The 18,890-nt window shown below is 39.0% G+C and overlaps 2 protein-coding genes across 2 annotated transcripts in view; one reads left to right on the top strand and one right to left on the bottom strand.

The window, feature by feature from the left end:
* HHLA2 (HERV-H LTR-associating 2) overlaps nt 1–14,196 on the top strand; it is a 33,797-nt gene extending 19,601 nt beyond the window's left edge. The window contains 8 exon segments of the mRNA XM_039244972.1: nt 4,026–4,376; nt 5,291–5,318; nt 5,320–5,549; nt 7,640–7,713; nt 7,716–7,869; nt 7,872–7,973; nt 13,061–13,122; nt 14,086–14,196. Coding sequence (XP_039100903.1) covers nt 4,026–4,376; nt 5,291–5,318; nt 5,320–5,549; nt 7,640–7,713; nt 7,716–7,869; nt 7,872–7,973; nt 13,061–13,122; nt 14,086–14,196 — 1,112 coding nt within the window.
* Nucleotides 14,197–15,115: 919 nt separating this feature from the next.
* The window catches only part of MYH15 (myosin heavy chain 15), a 150,882-nt gene continuing 147,107 nt past the window's right edge, over nt 15,116–18,890 (bottom strand). Inside the window, exons 40-42 of the mRNA XM_039244987.1 lie at nt 18,151–18,285; nt 16,025–16,085; nt 15,116–15,434 (exon numbers count right to left, since the gene is read on the bottom strand). Of these exons, the coding sequence (XP_039100918.1) occupies nt 15,403–15,434; nt 16,025–16,085; nt 18,151–18,285 (228 nt within the window). The 3' untranslated portion in view covers nt 15,116–15,402. The remainder of the gene's footprint in view (nt 15,435–16,024; nt 16,086–18,150; nt 18,286–18,890) is intronic.

The following is an 18,890-nucleotide window of genomic DNA, read 5'->3' as shown; positions in this document are numbered from 1 at the left end:
ATCTCTTGCTCTGGGCTATTGGAGTGACAACTTTGTCGTATTGTAAATGTATTCTGTTTATTTGTATCTTAATATATTCTTGTTGCTTCTCCAGTTTTTATGTAGATCTATATAAAAAACGTATAGTCCTGCTAAAGAAGGCCCTCATCTAAGGCTGCATATATGATTGTTTTCTTCTAGTTTTTAAAATGCAAAGATGAAATTATAAATTATTCTATCAGTTTTTATTTTTTATTTTTTTAAACTTTTATTTATTTTAGAGAGACCGAGAGAAACAAGAGTATGAATGGGGGAGGAGCAGAGAGAGAGGGAGACCAGAATCCAAAGCAGGCTCCAGGCTCTGGGCAGTCAGCACAGAGCCCGACGCGGGGCTGGAACCCATGAACCGCGGGATCATGACCAAAGTCAGATGCTTAACCAACTGAGCCACCCAGGAGCCCCTATCAGTTTTTATTTTGATGTGATAAGTGAATTAATTTTTTTTAATTAGAGAGAGAGCGAGCGAGAGCGAGCGCAAATGCTAGTGCACAAGCGGGGGAGGGGCAGAGAGGAGGAGAGAGAATCCCAAGAAGGCTCCACAGCATCACCACACAGCCACAGGTGGGGCTGGAACCCACGAACCTGTGAGATCATGGCCTGAGTTGAGATCGAGAGTTGAATGCCCAACTGACTATACCACCCACATGCCCCCAAATGATATTTTTTGAATAGTTTTAATTATTCTTAAAGCTCATATCCTACAGCAAATTTATGATACAACTTTTTAATAGAATGGCTCCCAAGTGATTTCTTTTAAAATTTCTTTTACAGGTTTTTAAAACTAATCATATGCTATTCTTTAAACAAGCTATTTTTTAAGAATAAAAATGATCTACAATCCTATCATCAGAGAAAACCAGTTATATGTTACTTACTTGGCATTATATTGTGTGTATACAGTTTGCCATCTATATTTTCTTATGTTTCTTTTTAGTTTTTGAAACATCCACTGTAAATTGTGATTTTAATGACTGCATTATGATCTGTACTATTATGATTATAAGAATGTGTCTAGATTTTTTGTGTATGTGATTATATTTTATTAGTATTTTTGTGGGGTTTTTTTACATTTATTTTTAAGAGACAAAGAAAGAGTACAAATTGGGGAGGGGCAGAGAGAGAATGAGACACAGAATCTGAAACAGGCTCCAGGCTCTGAGCTGTTAGCACAGAGCCTGATGTGGAGCTCGAACCCACAGACCGTGAAATCATGACCTGAGCTGAAGTCAGATGCTCAACCGAGTCACCCAGACACCCCATATTATATTTTATTGTTTTAATGTTTACTTTTGAGAGAGAGAGAGAGAGAGAGACATAGAATCTGAAGCAGGGTCTAGGCTCTGAGCTGTCAGCACAGAGTCTGATGCAGGGCTCAAATTCAACAAATTGTAAGATAACAACCTGATCCAAAGTCAGACCCTTAATGGACTGAGGCACCCAGGCACCCCTCTTTTGGTGTATGATTATAAATACCATAGTTGACATCATTGGCATTAATACTTAACTGAGTTTGTTTTTAGTATTTTTACTGTAAAAGCACTGCATATCCACTGTAGAAAGCTTTAAACATAACAAAAACTGTTCTCCAGAGAACCACTGTTGACCATATACCAAATCTTTATTTACTCAACAGCCATTTCTCACTACCTACTAGACAGTAGACACTGCTTTAGATGTGATCAGCTCTGCAGAGTTAATATCCTAGTGTGTATTTAGTGACATGGCTCTCGCCTATGTGCAGAAATGGGTGTGCATTTAAAAAGGGATTATGCTACTTACAAGTTACATTGTAATCTGATTTTTCTCCTGTAAAATTAAAAACTTCTTTCCATGCCATTGAACCAACTATTACAATATCATCTTTAACGACTGCAGAAGAATGATTGGTATGGATGCACCATAGTTTATTTAACTGATCTACGATAGTCAGATGCTGTCTTTCTTTTTTTTTTTTTAAACATTTATTTTTGAGAGATGGAGTGAGACAGACCATGAGTGGGGGAGGAACAGAAAGAAAGAAGGAGACACAGAATCTGAAGCAGGCTCTGGGCTCTGAGCTTTCAGCACTGAGTCCGACACGGGGCTTGAACTCACAAACTGTGAGATCAAGACCTGAGCCAAAGTTGGAAGCTCAATGGACTGAGCCACCCAGATACCCCAAACACTTTCATATCCTATTCCTATTTGCATTTGAAATCTATAATATGCATGTTTTGCTTGTCTTTGATACTGTAACTAGTGTGATCTCCATATGACGTGAAGGTACAGGAAGTGCTGTCTGTCATCCTCACCCCTGGCTCACCTCTAAGTGGATTTCAGGGTGAGTTCCTTTATAATGTAACCAAGTGTTATTTGTACCACTAGATGGGAACATGAGCACACAATGCAAGGTGGTGGTTTCCTCTGTAGCCATAGCATTGTGACCCTTTCTAAAAGGTCACTTGAAGAGAAATAGGAAACAGACTGGAGGTCCTGCCTGAAGATTAAAAATGCTATTTTCTCCTGTCTACTCTAAAGCTTCTCCTAATGTGTTATCTGCTACCAGATATAAAATCACTAGATAGGCAAGTTTGATTGACTGGTGATTGATTTTTTTCCCCCAAGGGTAAGCTTGGTGCTTAACACTTAACAGAAGGCATTAGCTTCTTTGCTTCTTGTCCTGTCATGGGCATTTTTAAATTATCCATGAGATATTAGAGGTGTTTATTAGCAATTAGGGAGGTTGACAAAAACACTCCCTTTCTTCTCCACCTTTCCGTGTCTTTCTCTCAGCATAAGAGCGCACCCCTCTAGCTCTTTGTACATAAATAAACTAAATCTAAGGGAGAGAAGTGGGACATGGCAGACTAGAAGGAGCTCCAGAGGAGAAGGCAGAGGAAAACGACTGTGACAGGTCCACATGAGCACTTAATTCTCTTGTCTTGGGTAGGTTTGGCCAAGGTCTAAAGGAGTTTACTCTGTTCTCTTTCTAGTCCAATTATCCTAAAATCCATAGAGAGGGTACACAATCTACCTACAATGTGTCATGAATTAGTCAAAGAAGCTATATGCTACCTTCAAGGATTATGATATGGCTAAATATATTTTCTTTGCAAAAACATTGATTGTGACAAGTCCATCTGCTTTTTCTTTTTTTTTTTTTTTTAAAGTGGAATCCATTTCAAATAACTGATTCTTTTTTTTTATGTTTTTTTTTTAATTTCTGAGAGAGAGGGAGACACAGAATTCGAAACAGGCTCCAGGCTCTGACTAGCTGTCAGCACAGAGCCCGACGAGGGGCTCGAACCCACAAACTGTGTGATCATGACCTGAGCTAAAGTCGAACACTTAACTGACTGAGCCACCCAGGCGCCCTTCATCTGCTTTTCAAAGTCAACTTCTGAAGTTAATAGTAAACAACTATATGTATAAATATATATTGCAGGATGATTGGACTTCCACGTTAATATCCAGAACACTATTCCTTAGCTGTATTTCATTTGACACATAGGACATCCTGAGAGGTGTCCTAAAGCCAAAATACATGAGTCATTTCATTTTACCTCTTGGGCCCCTCCTGTCCGTGTGCTCTGTTGCTTGAGATTAAGGTCTGCATATTCCTAACAGATTTCTGAATCCAGCATTGTCTTCTACATACTCCAAATATTTCCCGATGAAACCAAGTTAAGTTGGTTCTATTTGTTTAGGGCCTGCTGACTCTAAGCTAGCTGAATAAACGATTTTGTTGTTGTTGTTGTAAGTATTAGAAGTAAATGGGTTCATGGAATAAAAATCAGCAGGACTCTTTTGTGTATATAATACACAATTGCAGAAACTCTTAACACAAGCCTCATGGCTTGTTTCTAGTAATCAGACTAGTAAGGTTTCTTGATGGTATGGTCTTAATTCCAGGCTGCTGACCCAGCATAGTTCTTCTAAGTGGTCCTTATACAGCCCTTGATAAGCATCCATCGCTAATTCCCCTCATAACTGCTCTTGATTTTTAGATACATCTCTATTGTCTTCCTCAAATCTTGATGATATTAAGGAAGAGCAAATAGTCATTGGAAGACTTGGTGAAGATGGAATGCCCCCTTGCTTATTTAAGAGTGCACCTGAAGTAGTAATTCATTGGAAGAATCAGAGCTATGTGTCCTCACACTACAAAGACCGTGACTATTTGGAAAGGCAAGATCATAGATGTACAAACAGGATATCCCTCTTTCATAGTGAAATTTACAATGGGAACACCTCCTTATCTTTGAGAAGATTAAGCCTTCTCTATGAAGGACTTTACATATGTTTTGTGGGAACAGCATCTAGAAACATCATAAACAAAGTAGTATTAAAGGTGGGAGGTAAGTATCACAAAGGGTTTTATAAAACACAGCAATAATATCATTCCATGTTTTTCTAAAATATCTTTTTCTTAATTGAATATGCTATGCGCTACCTTCCAAGTCAATACATACAAATCTACCTCAATTTTTAAATGCATGGTATCTCACAGTATAGACATGCCATGTTTGATACATTCATTCCTCTACTGGTAGATGTTCAGGTATTTCCAGTGTTTTATGCAAAAATGTTGTGATGAGCATTCTTGTATTTAACAGTGGGAAATGATCTGAAAGAAAAGCATCAGAAAATTTTAATACATTACTTTGACACCTTAGTCTTGTCAGCATCTAATATGAATTTGTGGTCATATGCTATCTTTTAAAATGTTGAATTACTGGCTTAATTTTTGTTTTATTAAGTTAAATTTTAATTTATATGCTTTCCGCCTGTCCGTATTTATTTATTGGGGGGAGGGGCATTTTCTAGTGGGTTGTTTTATCCAGCACGTGTTTCTTCTCATCTCTCTTATTTAGCTGCTTCAGATCTTCATGCAGAAATCTAAAACTCATGTGTAAACAAAGAATCAAAAAGGCTCTGGGTTATTACCTGAAGAGTACAGAGCACTACATGAGCTCTAGTTTATATTTGTGGCTCGTTGAGGTCATTAGATTTCTTTCTAGAATTCTTGCCAGAGAATGAAGATTGCTAGTTGCTAAGTATGTGCATATGCTTTTTTCTTTCACTTGTAGATAACCAGACTGTATCTTAAGTTTCTACAGAGTTTTTGTTTTCTTTTTCCTTTCATAACTGCCAAGTTTTACTCATAAAGCTTAGTTTTTCAATTCATGGGTATTAAAATAAGTGCTTTGCACAGATGGCTTAAAGAGAAGCTAATGACAGTCCCTCAAATGCTCTTCTTTCTCCCTCCTAGCTTTCATCACACCTGTGATAAAGTTTGACGAACACAGATAGCTCCTTAATATGCAGTGTGTGCGGTATTTATCTTCATCCACTTATCACATGGAAAATGGACAATACACCCATCTCTGAAAATAATATGGAAGAAACCGAGTCTTTGGGTTTTTATATAAATAGTATGATAAACATTACAGGATCAGATTTATCTTACAAATGTGCTATTGAAAACTCATTGCTGAAACAAACATGGACAGGGGAATAGACAATGAAAGGTAGGCTCCTTTGGGTTTTCCATGTGCATGTGCTATGTCGGAGGTTGGGAGAGAATTAGGATTCATTTACGGGGAAAAAAGGAAGCACCAAAGAAAGAAAATGCATCTGCACCAGTTAGAAGACCAAAACGATCGTCGTAGGTTTGATATACACTGGCTGTCTTATTTTAAGCAACCATTTTTAGCTCTAAGCACTGGCTCCTCATTGGCAAAACAGAAGTAATTCCTACCTGTTAGGTGTTTGAATTGAAGGCAAACATTTGTGAAATGGAAAGTAGCAAATCTATTCATGAATATTATATTTCTCTATGATGTGTCCTCTAAACAGGATTTCCTACCTGCACTGCACTTCAAAAGATGAGAGGATACTTGACTATTTACAATCTGTGATGTTCGCCATTCTTCCAACTACGCAAAAATTCATTAGTAGCATTGCCTGTTTGTTCTCTTTACATAGTATTATCCCATTGAGCTTTATCAACAGTGCTATCATAGCATGAAATGTTCTTGATGCTCCTTCCTCTTATTTATTTGAAAAAAAACTAATTTTGATCAATCTCTAAATCTGTAACCTGCTATTTAAAATTAAGAGAAAGAAAAATTAATTTGATATTTCTTATGCAATTCCAAGGAAAAATGTTTTCTATTTTAGAAGCAAAGCAAAAAATTTTTTAAGTAAATCTTCATTATATGGAGAAAGTAGAAGTTAGCTATCCTTTTTGGGCTTCTTTCCCAAGTTTCGGATTCTCAAAGTGCTTGCCAAGAAGACCCTGAATTATGAGTGATTCACCAACTTTACATCATTCCAGCATTGAAGGCAGGAACACCCAATATTCACTTTTTCAGGCAGTAATGGGAATATGGAAAAGTGTTGAAATGAAAATGTTAAATTGTAAATACTTTCTATGGAAAATTATATTTTCTCACATTTATTCAGAATGGAGTATCCAGAAGCATCTACAGTTCCTTAAACTCAGTGCTATTTCCTCTTGTTGGGGATTTTTATATGCCAAGTTTGTTGCTCTCAGACTGTGAACTTAAAAATGTGGACTCTTACTCATTTCTGGATCCACAGCATCTAGTAAAAACATGTAAAAATTGAACTAGGAAAACAGCATAGCAAAGGGAGCAATTAATTCTGTTTCCTATGGTTGGATATGAATGGGGTTGTTAGAGAATATATGCTTAAGGAGGTTGCATTGGGCAGGAGTTTAAAAGAAAATGGGGAATTTCCAGAGGACATAGGCATTCCAGGTTAAAAAACACAAGAGCACAAAGGAGTAAATATTGCCTGAATTTTTAGAAGTGGTTGAGGGTGAAGCTAAAGTAGCAAGAGATAAACCTGGAGAGGGAGGCAAAAATCAGATTGAGGGCTTTGGTCTTGCTAAGTAGCTTGACCAGGGCTCTGGAGGAAGTATGGAGCCAAAGAAGGATTTGAGGCATCAAAGAGACCCGGATTTGCATTTGAGATGGCTCACTGTGGCATCAGTCTTGCAGGTGGAGTGTGAAGTAAGTCTAGAGCCTAGGGAGAGAATTCATGGTAATCCACAGAGGTCAGCTATGGAGCTATAGAATAGGAAAGAAAAGATGGATCTGGATCTAGAGGGGCAAGCTGAGAATACCTAGCATAGTCTCTGCTCTAACAGAGCTCAGTCCAGTGGGGACCTACCTCCACATAGTTGGAAATATACTAGTAATGTGCAGGAACAGGGACTTTGTACAGAAAGAACAATTAATAAGTGGTTGAGACCATACAAGTAACAGGGATTACTAGGGAGTAAACAGTGACAAGAGGGGAGTTCTGGGGAATACTCGCATTTGAGGGGTCAACAGAAGACCACTGAGTTTGAAAGGCTGGTAGCAACATTCTTGAGTACTCACTATAGGGCTGTAGGAGTTAGATACAAGGAGTGAAAAAGTGCTAGCTGGCCCAGGTTTAGGCCTCCTTAAAAGCCTAAACTTAACCTTGGGAAGTGGTAAAATGGTGGTAGCACAGCTTTTCTTCAAGAAATGCATTTCTAAGTGTAACTTAGAATATTCATTTGAAAATTGTATTTTCATTGATGTTTCCTTTTCTATCCTGTTATTAGATGACCTTCATAAAATGCAGAGTGAAATTGTTGCACTCTCATGAAAACTTGCAAACAGTACTTTTTTTTTTTTTTTTTTTTTTTACTGAATCAAGATTTCATAGTCAATTGCTCCAAAATGGAAAAGGAGATCTCCTCCATCATGGCTCACTTTCTGAGCTTCTCACAAGATACAATTATCAATGAACCCCGATTTTCATGGAACAAAGACCTAAAAAAAGAGTCACTTTTCTGACTTTGAAGGATCTTAGTCTTTCAAACAGTGGGAAATACTTGCACAATAGTTGTTCAAGCAAATATACCTTCCTCACCATCCAAATGCTGCAGATAGTAGGTAAGTTACAAGTAGGGTTGGGTAATGGATTTTGGCTATAGCAATAGAGAATGTGAATATCAAACAGGGAAATTAGGTTTTGGCATTTAAAGAATAATTTTGATTAGTATTCTTGAAAATGTTATCTATGGTGATACTTCTGGTCAACATACTTCTTTCAAACACACAAAAATCCTGCATTGAAAAACAACTGTTTTTACTCCCATATAAGATTTCCTCTTCATGGTTTCAGGGCTTCAGAAATGTAGAGGGAATTTACTTGATTTGGTGACTCATGATCTGAACATCCTCAATTTCTGCTTAGCTACTATGCTTAACCTGTGCTTTAGAGCCTAGGGTTTGGGGAGTTGAGGCTTCAGGCACAGTAAGAAGTTAGATCTGGGACTCTGGTAGATGGTCTGTGAACCTGGTGGAAACAGTCACCAAAGGACTTTGGAAGCACTAAGTGATGCCTAATTCAGCTCATTTTTTTTACCTCCACTGATAGTTAACTGCCGAGAATCTTTATGGAGAGTGGACCAGAAATATTTTAGAGTGATGGCATATGTACTCCTAAAGTTGACTTTCTAGGTGGGATGGTTGATCCCCTTACCCTTAAGCTATCTACTTGAGATCATAGATCATCAGTATTATGTATTAAAGATACTTGAGTCAGTTGAATATTTGCCTTAAAGTTTTTCTATCATTCTAGTCATGAAAATTAGGAGGAATAACAAATATGGAGATAAGTTGTCCTTAGGTCAAGTGGTCTTCAAATAGAAGCTTCTAACACTGAGCACAATATTCCCTTTGTGGAGAGCTGTCATTCTGAGAATGCTGAAAAGTGGGGTGCATTTGAAGTGCCTATTTTTCTCCAAAATAAGAATGCTAGGTTTATGTAAAATACAGCTAAGCTTTCATTCTATTTTTCAAACGTTGCCTCATTTTGGAGTGTGAGGAAAAAAGCAGGAAGAAACTGTCTGAAGACCACATATGACCCATCTTTCTAATCAGAGATCTAATCTTTAGTTTACACAAAGCATCAGGACCATTCCAAGTAAACCCTGGCCCATTGAAACCAGAGGAGGATCTTCTCACACTTACTCCCAGGGAGAGATGTGTAGCGGGAGCTACCCCCACAGGGCAGAAAACAGGGCAAACACTACTAGTATCCTCGACACCATTCTTTTGAGGAAACTTGGTTTTCTGTTCTGAATTGCAATTTTCTACTTGTTATCTTGCTCTGGAGATGCTGCAACATTTGAAAAGGAGGCCCAGATTTGGGGGTAAGGGGGTTATGATTCCTAGAGTCTAGATCTACTCCATAAAAGTTATGTAGAATTGAACGGAAGTTAATAATTCTTGCTAAATTTTGTAGAATCACTATGTGATGTTGGGCAAATCTCTTTACAGATGGGGAAAAGATGGTCATGAGTAAAGTAAGAAAATGCTATGCCTTGCAGGGTTTTCTTCAGGAGGAAAAGTGTGCATATGAAAACACTTTTGAAAGTCAACATTTCTACTTAAATTGCTCACCCTCCATATGAGTATAGAATTTCAGAATGACACAATAGAGAGAGAGAGACTAATGTTTTAGTGATTGCAAAACATTATTAATAAAGAGTATGTTCATAATAATGGGCATCTGTTATATAGAGCTATTCATTGTAAAGAATAGCTATAAACATTTTCTCACCTTGAATTGGCCTATGTGCTCTAACGCTTGCCCCCACTCTGCAGAACATAGATCACAAGATGAGCAGGTAACTTAAGGTCTTCAAGTTTCTGCCTTCTGAGTCCTACTTCTTTTAATACTAATTACAATTATAGTTCCAACAACAATGCTGACAAAACTCTAGCTACTCCAATGATTCTGTGGAGTATTAAGCACTCTCTGTTCTCCTGGTGTTCACCTGTCACCTCTCACTCAAGACTGTGGCTCCTACACCACTCTGCTCATCACCTCTGTACTTACCCTTGTTCCTCCATGCCCCTGTCTTATTCAAGCCAAGGGTGAGCTCCGCTCTCCCTTCACCCTCCAAGGAGAATGGTGAGCTGAGGTTAGTCTACAGTCCTAAGTATCTCTTTGTTAATTCCCTTTACAATATAAAAAATAGGAACTCACAGTGCATAATAGACTCATTGCTTTCAAGTCTGCAGACTTTTTCTCCTCTGACACCCACTCCCTACTAAGCCCCTAATTGGTTAATATTCCAGCTTATGCAGGTTTCCCACAGTAGAGGCATTGAGACTGTGAGGTATTTATGCTCATGAATGTAGAAATAACTAGTTTTTTAAAACATTTTTTTAAAAATATTTTTTAAATTATTTCTAGGGGAGAGAGAGAGAGAGAGAGACAGCGTGAGTAGGGGAGGGTCAGAGAGAGAGGGAGTCACAGACTCTGAAACAGGCTCCAGGCTCTGGGCTGGCAGTCAGCACAGAGCCCGACGCGGGGCTCGAACCCACGAACCGCGAGATCATGACCTAAGCGAAAGTCGGACGCTTAACCGACTAAGCCACCCAGGCGCCCCATAAATAACTAGTTTTCAAAACAGTAAATGTTTCCTTTGGTAATTTTCCTTCCAGTTTATAGACTTTTTGTTTTATTTAGAACAGAGTCAAAAAGGAACCACCTGGATAATTATCCTATCTCTGGTGCCTTTGGTTTTGCTGATATTTTGCATGTCCCTTATTAAGTCGAGAAGTTGCATCCATTTCAGCAGAGGTAGGTATCTCATGGAGTATTTGGGCTCTGTCCCTGGGTGTTCAAGTAGAGGTGTATCAAGGATGACCTGTAAACAGACCTGAATATTTTAGAGATTCATTCCTAAAATTTATCAGCAATCTTTTAAAATGCTCCCACATTTCCACCTAACTATTCTGCTTCTAACAAGTTTATCCTGAGTTAAATGGTCAAAGATATAACAAGTTATATACAAGCACATGCGCACTAGAGCACACTGAAAAAATTTAAATCTGGCATTAATACACAAAATGATCAAATTTATCTTGCATTGAAATATAGCTGGAATGAAATCAGCCCAAACTTTAAAAATGGATGCCGTTGGAGAGAGTTTGCCCCCTTGGTCTGGACTTGCTTTAGTCCCTGTACTCTCTAGATGTTCTGGGACAGCCCTGTGTTACTTACAGTAATTTAATTACTCATGGTAATTTAAAATTATACATTAAGATGCCATGGTCACAGAACTTCTTAGAAGACTTTGCCTTTATTGACAGACTTAGATCCAGGAAAAACTTAAACCTACTTATTTCCACATTTTATAGACCAAGAAACTGGAATCCAGGTAGTTAGGGACAGAAACAGTCTCAGGTATACCACTTAAGATGGATGAAGCTACCTAGTGGCAGAGGTAGATCTAGGCTCCAAGTAACTCTTACTCCATAATCTTGGTGAGAAGACCGAGTGTCCTGGGAGGTTGAGATCTATCTCATGTCCCTTCCTCTGGTTGATAATTGCCTTTTGTCCCTGGGGAAGTTAAGTGATTTGGTCACAGACACCATTGTTGAAGATAAGATTGTTAAGTGTGACACTGAGAAAGAGTTTCACCAGTTCTACCCCTGTGATTGTTCGTACTAATTGGCAGGCTAGTCCTGCTTAGTGCTTGTTCCTCCTGTCCCTCAGCTGGCCGGAAGTAAACAAAATGGGAAATCCTAGGCTAGTCTAGTTTGTCCTCCAGACACAACTTCTGACCTGATATATAATGACAATTGTGACTAGATTAGGGTTCAAATTACAGAACAGAGGGGCACTACATACTGCTCAAGAATGGCATTCTACTTTCTATGTTGGAAGTGTGCAAAAGGCAAGACCGAACAGAAAACACCTGGCACACCCAAAACTGTACAAAAGGGAACACAAAAGATAGTGCATTTCCCTGGAACTGGGAGCAGCTGATTTGCCACCAAATATGAGCTTGAAGGGACAAGGAGAGGGTGCAGTTCCCAGAACCTGGAAGGAGAGAGTCATGTAACATCAGATGCCTTGCAGGGAGAATGACTTTCAGGTGAAGGACACAGACAGACCAAGAAGACCTTAAGAGGAAAGAGCTGGAAGAATAAATATGTGATTTTCCCTTTCTCTGATCTCCACCTCAACTGGAAGCCAGAAGGAACACTAAAAGGAATCTATTCAGGTAAGCTTCCCAGGGCTGAGACAGGAAGCTGGGTTCTGATTCTGGAGAAGCAATCAGCAGGTATCAACAAAAACAACGTCAGGGTATTTGCTACTTAAAAAAAAATTTTTTTTTCTGTAGTTCTGTAGTTAGATAGGCTAAAAATAGGGGCGCCTGGGTGGCTTAGTCGGTTAAGCGTCCGGCTTTCGCTTAGGTCATGATCTCGCGGTTCGTGGGTTCGAGCCCCGCGTCGGGCTCTGTGCTGACTGCCAGCTCAGAGCCTGGAGCCTGTTTCAGTCTGTGACTCCCTCTCTCTCTGACCCTCCCCTGCTCATGCTGTCTCTCTCTTTCTCTCCTGGAAATAAATAAAAACATTAAAAAAAAAAAAGACAGGCTAAAAATATATTTCAAGCTGTAACACCAATGGCCCCCAAGCCTTGCCTACCTCCAGATCCTTGGCTGTAGTTTCATATGACCATGATTCATGTTCTTCTTCTTTAAATTCTCTTTTCCTAGTACTGTTTTAAAATGTCCTTAGTCTAGGAGAAGTATAAATTGCACCAGATTTTAGCAATGCACAAAAGGAAGGCCTTCCTTGGAAAATGGTGTTATATCCCTTCTCCTCTGCCATCACTCTGGGCTTAACCATCATCTCTTTGGCTGTTATTTTCTATTGTTAACAGTTAGTAGGAATCAGGCCAACAATCCTAAAAAGCCAGGAATTCTTGGCCTGGTTGAACAGCCTTTATCCTTGCTTTGGAGCACCTAGATCAGCTGTAAGAATTTATTGCTATTTGTAGGTGATGAGGTATTTCTACACTGAATGCGTTTTGAATGCTGTTTGTTGGAAGAAAGATATGAAAGGAGGAGTGACTAAGGTGAATCTTAACAACATAATTGTACTGAGGTAGGAATAAGTAGGAAGCTGAGTGTTTGCAAAGAGATTGTTTTTAAGTGTTTCTTTTTTCCCTGTAGAAAAGTATTCTGTCTCTACTGATGAGAGAGCCAACACTGCTAATGATACAGAAGAAAACAAGGTAAGGTCTTACCTTTATCAAACCATTGATAGTATAAGAATGCTACTGTGAAAAGGTGATTGATTCACATATCATCATGCAAGACTTTTATAGAGGGGAAAAAAAGGGCGAGAGGGATCACAGGATAACTTAACAGGATAAAAATACAATTAGGACTTTTTCCAATGTCTATAATTAAACCTGTGCTACTTAAATAAGTGGCTGCTCTTCTCACTTCCTACTGTTATTTATAGAGATATCCAATGGCACTTCATATGATGGTGCACCAATGTATTTATTCTTCCGATGGAAGCATGGGACTGAATAGAAGTCAAAAGAAATACAAAGTAGAGAAAAGCAAATTACAGTTTCTGGCCAGATTCAGATGGCTGGCCATCTATACTTTTCCAGCCACTTCTACGCTCCTTGGGGACTGAATTTACTTGCAAATTATAGTTTGATTGCAAATTCAGTTACATAAAATGGAGTTTAAACTTTTTGCTGCTGTACACCTTTTGTGAGTCCATTAATCAGAATATAAATGAGAGCAAAGAGTGGAGTAAACTTCATTTTCTACTGGTTAAAAACTCAGGAACTAATCTAGGAGGGAGATTAAAATTGAGACTTCATAGCTACTTATAACTGTCTCATGGATCCCTGATTATAGATGCAAACAATAGCCTTAGAGCTCCCCTCTCCCCAAGCCAAGACAAAACAGTACCATCATTAAATGCTTAAGATAAAAATGGGTATTCTGACATGAACAATGGCCATGTAAAGTCCCATTTTTCTTGGTTCTAGGCTCTTTCAAAACACCCAGACAGTACAGGACATGAAGCAGGACTGCTTTAACACATGGTGACCATCCTTAATATCCAGTGACTTCACTTATTCTCTCTTCACCATTGGAAAAACTTGCAACCATTGTCTTTTCCACTATAACATTTACTCTTCAAGTCCTAACCATCACTCACAACTCCCTAGCTGCATCAAGATTATGAATGCCTGAATGCCAAGGATTCCAATTCCATCAGCCAAAGAGGCCACAGTGAGACTCCCATCAAGATCTTGGAAGAAATTATCACTAAGTGTTGATTCAAAATCTGATCAACTAATGATGGGTGAGAGAGCACACAGAAGCAGAAATCACCTTGGTGAAAAAGAACAATTGCTATGCTAAGGTATTGTACTTCAGTTTTATATGAATAGTTAATATCAGTTTAACCAAACTAAATTTAGTAAGGTGAGTCTTAGGGACTCCAAAGTCTAAAAATGTCAGTATCTCCAAGATTGCCTAGAGCAAAGGGTCCTATCAACTCAAGAATTGACATCTCTGGGGTTAGGTTATACCTTCCAACACTAGGTTTGCGTAGCTGAGTGACATTAACTATGAAGATAATTTGATTCACTCTTCTGGCTCAGTTGTCATGTTGTTAATCAGCCTTATAATAAATTTAGATTTCCACATAAATTTTTATGCAAAGGCAGAATGGATAGCCCAGCTGACTTGATCGCTTCCCTTTAATTTTAATCAATTTATAAGAAACAAAAGTAACCAGGATTTTTGTGACTTAATCAAGTTTTGACGCTATAGTTTATGGGAGAAAATCAGCCTTGAATTATATGTTAATGCTACCCGGTCCAATTGTCTCTAAGTGTTTGCTTCAATGGTATGACAGGTATTCATCATAAACTGTAAAGTATTGACATCATTATAAAGAAAAACTTTAAATGGCAGTAGCAAATGCTCAGATCTACTATCGTCTTCTTACAGTGAGGAGGAGGGACATAGAGAAAGACTAAAGTCAATAAATTCAGGATGGCAGGCAAGAATGCACTTGGGTCCTTGAATGCTGTCGAGCCTTGAATTATTATTGGAACCACCTGTATGAGTCAGGGTTGGGTCACAGAGGTTCACTGCTGAGAATGCTAGAATAAAGATTTATTATATAGAATCAACCTTACACAGTTCTTCACCAATGCCCAGAAGTCCAGGTCAGGCTGTCCTCTCTGCATCTGGGGCTGTACTTAAGGTAGCTGTAGGCCAGCTGTTCTAGTGATCAGGAAGGAGAGCTAGATGTGGAGTGAGGATGAATTGAAATCCCTAAGAACAAACTGGAACTTGTGCCTCTCAGGGCCTCCAGGCCCACACTTGGCCAGGAGTCTGAAGCTGAAGGAGGGATCTTCATTGCCAACTCACTCTTTTGGGCTAGGGTTATATTTGCCAGGTATCACAGTGCCTGGGGCCATACCACGACCTTAACAGCATAAAATGAACAGCTGCATCTTTACCACTTCCTCTCAAACGTAGTGAAAATTTCTCTTGTGACCAACTGCAATCCAGAACAAACAGAGAGGAAATCCAAGAAATGTATCTCTCGCTTAGCTACACTGGCACCATACAAAGCCAGCATTCCACCGAACACTAAACTGATTGTCTTATCTGAGAAGATGTTTCAGTGTTGAAAAATGCACTAGCATATAGTCCACCCAAGTATAGATTAGGAGGATTTTATCTATAATTCTAAGTGCCTGTGACTATATGTAACTTACAGTGCTAAGAGAAAAGTTGATCAACTCCCACCATTAGTGCCTAAAAATATAGATTTATTGTTGGATGAGTCCAGCAAAATTCATTAACTTCAGTAATAATTTACCAACATACCTAGGGCTCATTGTACGTGTCATCCATAAATATTATGCATTGAGGCAATACGTATTTAACTTGAGAATTTAAAAGACTCATATTATTTAATCTTCTATGTAAAATGTTTACTTGTATTTGAGGACCAAAAAAAATCCCCATTAACCTGGGGAAGCAAGGATACTCTACTACATTTTCTAATCACCTTGTTTAAACTGCATTTCATACCACATAAACTTGTTTCAAATGCAACTTAAGTTTTCAGCCATTAAATCGTACCATCCTTGTACTTGCCCAACTTCTGTTTTTCATGAGCAAGGACTGCTTGTTCTTCATGAGCCTGAAAAGCAATATGAGTGTGTTCTGTGAATTCCTGTGACTTTCCTCCGTGGCACACACACCCAGAACCAAGCCCAATCCTTTCCGGAGTAAGCAGACCTTAGCCAACTCCTCATTAGCTTCAAAGGCATATGGGGAATTGAGGCAATTATGTGCATTACAGAAAGCAGACACAGGTAATTCATCTGAAGGACGTGCTTGGGTACTCTGAATTTTCTGCTTGCCAAGCCTTGCCAGGGAAGACAGTGCCCTCCACAAAAGAAAGGGAAAAGTGGTGGCCATATCACCAACTGGCTTCACAGCCCAGACCTACAATTCTATCAGAAAACGTTTTCACTTGGTTTATGACAGCTGAAGATTTTCAGGCTTTCCCTCTGTAAATGGGAAACAATTAGTCCTCGCACTGCCAAGGATGGCTTTCCTATTCATCTGGCGCCTCTCAGAAGCCATTTCTGCTGCACTTATTTTATTCTTTGTCGGAAACAACTGTGACAAAGTCGAACATCTGTTTTGCAGCCCTTTTGACCTCCTGCAGCTGAGTGCCAATGTAGCCTGTGTGAGGCATTTCCCCAAACAAAACTGTTATGTGCAGTGGAGGGGCAGGCATATTGATTTGTATGCACCCAAGACCAATGCCATGACCCTCTCAAATTGTGGCTGGGGTTCAAACCACTCGAGGACCTTTGCACGTAGGCTTTATCCCTAAGACAACTATTCAGGCATCAGTGAGAACTTTCTGGAGTGTGCCAATGACCCAAGCGCCTCATCTTTAGATCTAAACCTATTCAATACAACCAACTTTTAGATTCTCCTTCAAAAGAGATGATTTTGACCTCCCTCCAGGTAGTATTTACTATGGGCAGCCCTGTTTACTTATCTTGCAGTGTTATTAGTAATTCGTTTATAATAAAACCAGGCAGGTACCAATTTTTTAAAAATGAAAAGGTGACTATCTGTGCTAAGTGTTCTATAGGCATTCCATAAAGGACTGTGAATGTCTTATCCAATGTTCTTTAATTTCTCCTAAAGCTAGACCTCATTTAAAAACCCTGTGTTCTGGCAAATCTCAGCAAGAAAGCTGAGCTTCCTATGGTCCAAATGTTAGTATAACCTCAAAATTCATCTGTTGAAATCTCAGTCCCCACAGTGCTGGTGTTAGGAGGTGGGGCTTTAAGTATGAGAGTGGAGTTCTTATGAATGGGATTAGTGCCTTATAAAAAAAAAAAATCCCCAGAGAGCTTCCTCCCTCCCCCCCACGGCCCTGACCCTTGCACTATGTGTGAGGACACATTGAGAAAAGAGCTATCTATGAGGAAGTGGCCCTCACCAGATATTGAATCTGCCAGCATCACGATCCTGGACTTCCCAGCCTAAAGAGCTGTGAGAAATGTTTGTTGTTTATAAGCCACCCAGTCTCTGGCATTCTGTTATAGTAACCCAAACACATCCTGGCCCCAACAAGCCCAGTGTTCAGTGGTCTTTGTCATGCTGCCACTCTGCTAGTAAAGTTAGACCCTGATGCGGGGTTCAAACTCATGAACCAGGAGATAATGACCTGAGCTGAAGTCAGATGCATAAATGACTGAGCCAGGCAGGTGCCCCCTGACTGTTTTATAAAAGTGAATCTAGGGCCTGGAACTCAGAACCTATAAGTTCACCTGGAATTAAGCATTTGAGAAGTATAAATACAATGTGTAATCCACCCAAATGCTTAGCACTTAATATTACCTGGACAAGGAGAACTTAGTAAATAGGGAAGACTTTAAAGAGAGAGAAAAAAAAAAAAGAAATTTCTTGTTCTACTCATCAGATGACATGAGCCCTAGACACCCACACTTTAAGAATTAGAACAAAGTTGAGCCTCGGGGGCTCAGTCGGTTGAGTGTCCGACTTCAGCTCAGGTCATGATTTCACGGTTCGTGGGTTCGAGCCCTGCGTCGGGCTCTGTGCTGACAGCAAGCTCAGAGCCTGGAGCCTATTTGGGGTTTTGTGTCTCCCTCTCAGAAATAAATAAAAAACATTAAGAAAATTAAAAGAATTAGAACAAAGTTGAATATCTGACATACCTTTTTTGTAAAGTCTTTTGCTTTAATCTTGAGTTTATTGACTTGAGATTCTGCTATCTCTGCCCTTTCCTTAGCTTCGTTCAACTCATGTTGCTGCTTCTTATACTTGGAAAGATATTGATTGGCTTGTGCTTCCTATAAAAATAAAAAAATGAAAAAATATCCCTGTGCCTACATAGTCATTTTCTCTGCTTTGACATGAGAAGGTTGAAAAATGTGTGAAAGGAATATAAACTTCTGAGTATTGAATGGAATATATTTTGGTATAATATATAAGGATTCAGACTTTCTAGCAGGCACAATATCCATTTTTATAACCATTGTTCTCTGGAAATTTAGAACTTGCTCAGCACGTTTCACTAATTGGATGTAGTATGGTTTTCACAGGCATCTTACATGTTAGAAAAACCACAATTGTTTTGCAATCAGTTAAACATTCTAGTTTACCTCTGACTGAAGGGGGCTTATCTTTAAAATTATATAAGTCAACAGGTAATTATTACACATAGCAGTGTTTTAGCCCAAATTATTTAAATAATGAATTCAAAACCCTTGAAGAGAGATTATTAGGTATAAGCCAATATATATGGTACTTATGAATTACATTCTATGTAGCTATGGGTTGGCAACCAGGGTTGGTAAGTACATTTCAAATGATGATGATTTTGGCCATAGTTATGTTCAGGCTCATGAGGAAAAAGGACTGTGAACCACATTTATACTCACCCCAAATTTTTTGG

Source organism: Hyaena hyaena, unplaced genomic scaffold, assembly GCF_003009895.1.
Source record: "Hyaena hyaena isolate Hyena2069 unplaced genomic scaffold, ASM300989v1 scaffold_251, whole genome shotgun sequence".
Taxonomy (NCBI): Eukaryota; Metazoa; Chordata; class Mammalia; order Carnivora; family Hyaenidae; genus Hyaena; species Hyaena hyaena.
The sequence above is the reverse complement of the archived record's forward strand: the minus strand, read 5'-3'. Positions and strand labels throughout refer to the sequence as shown.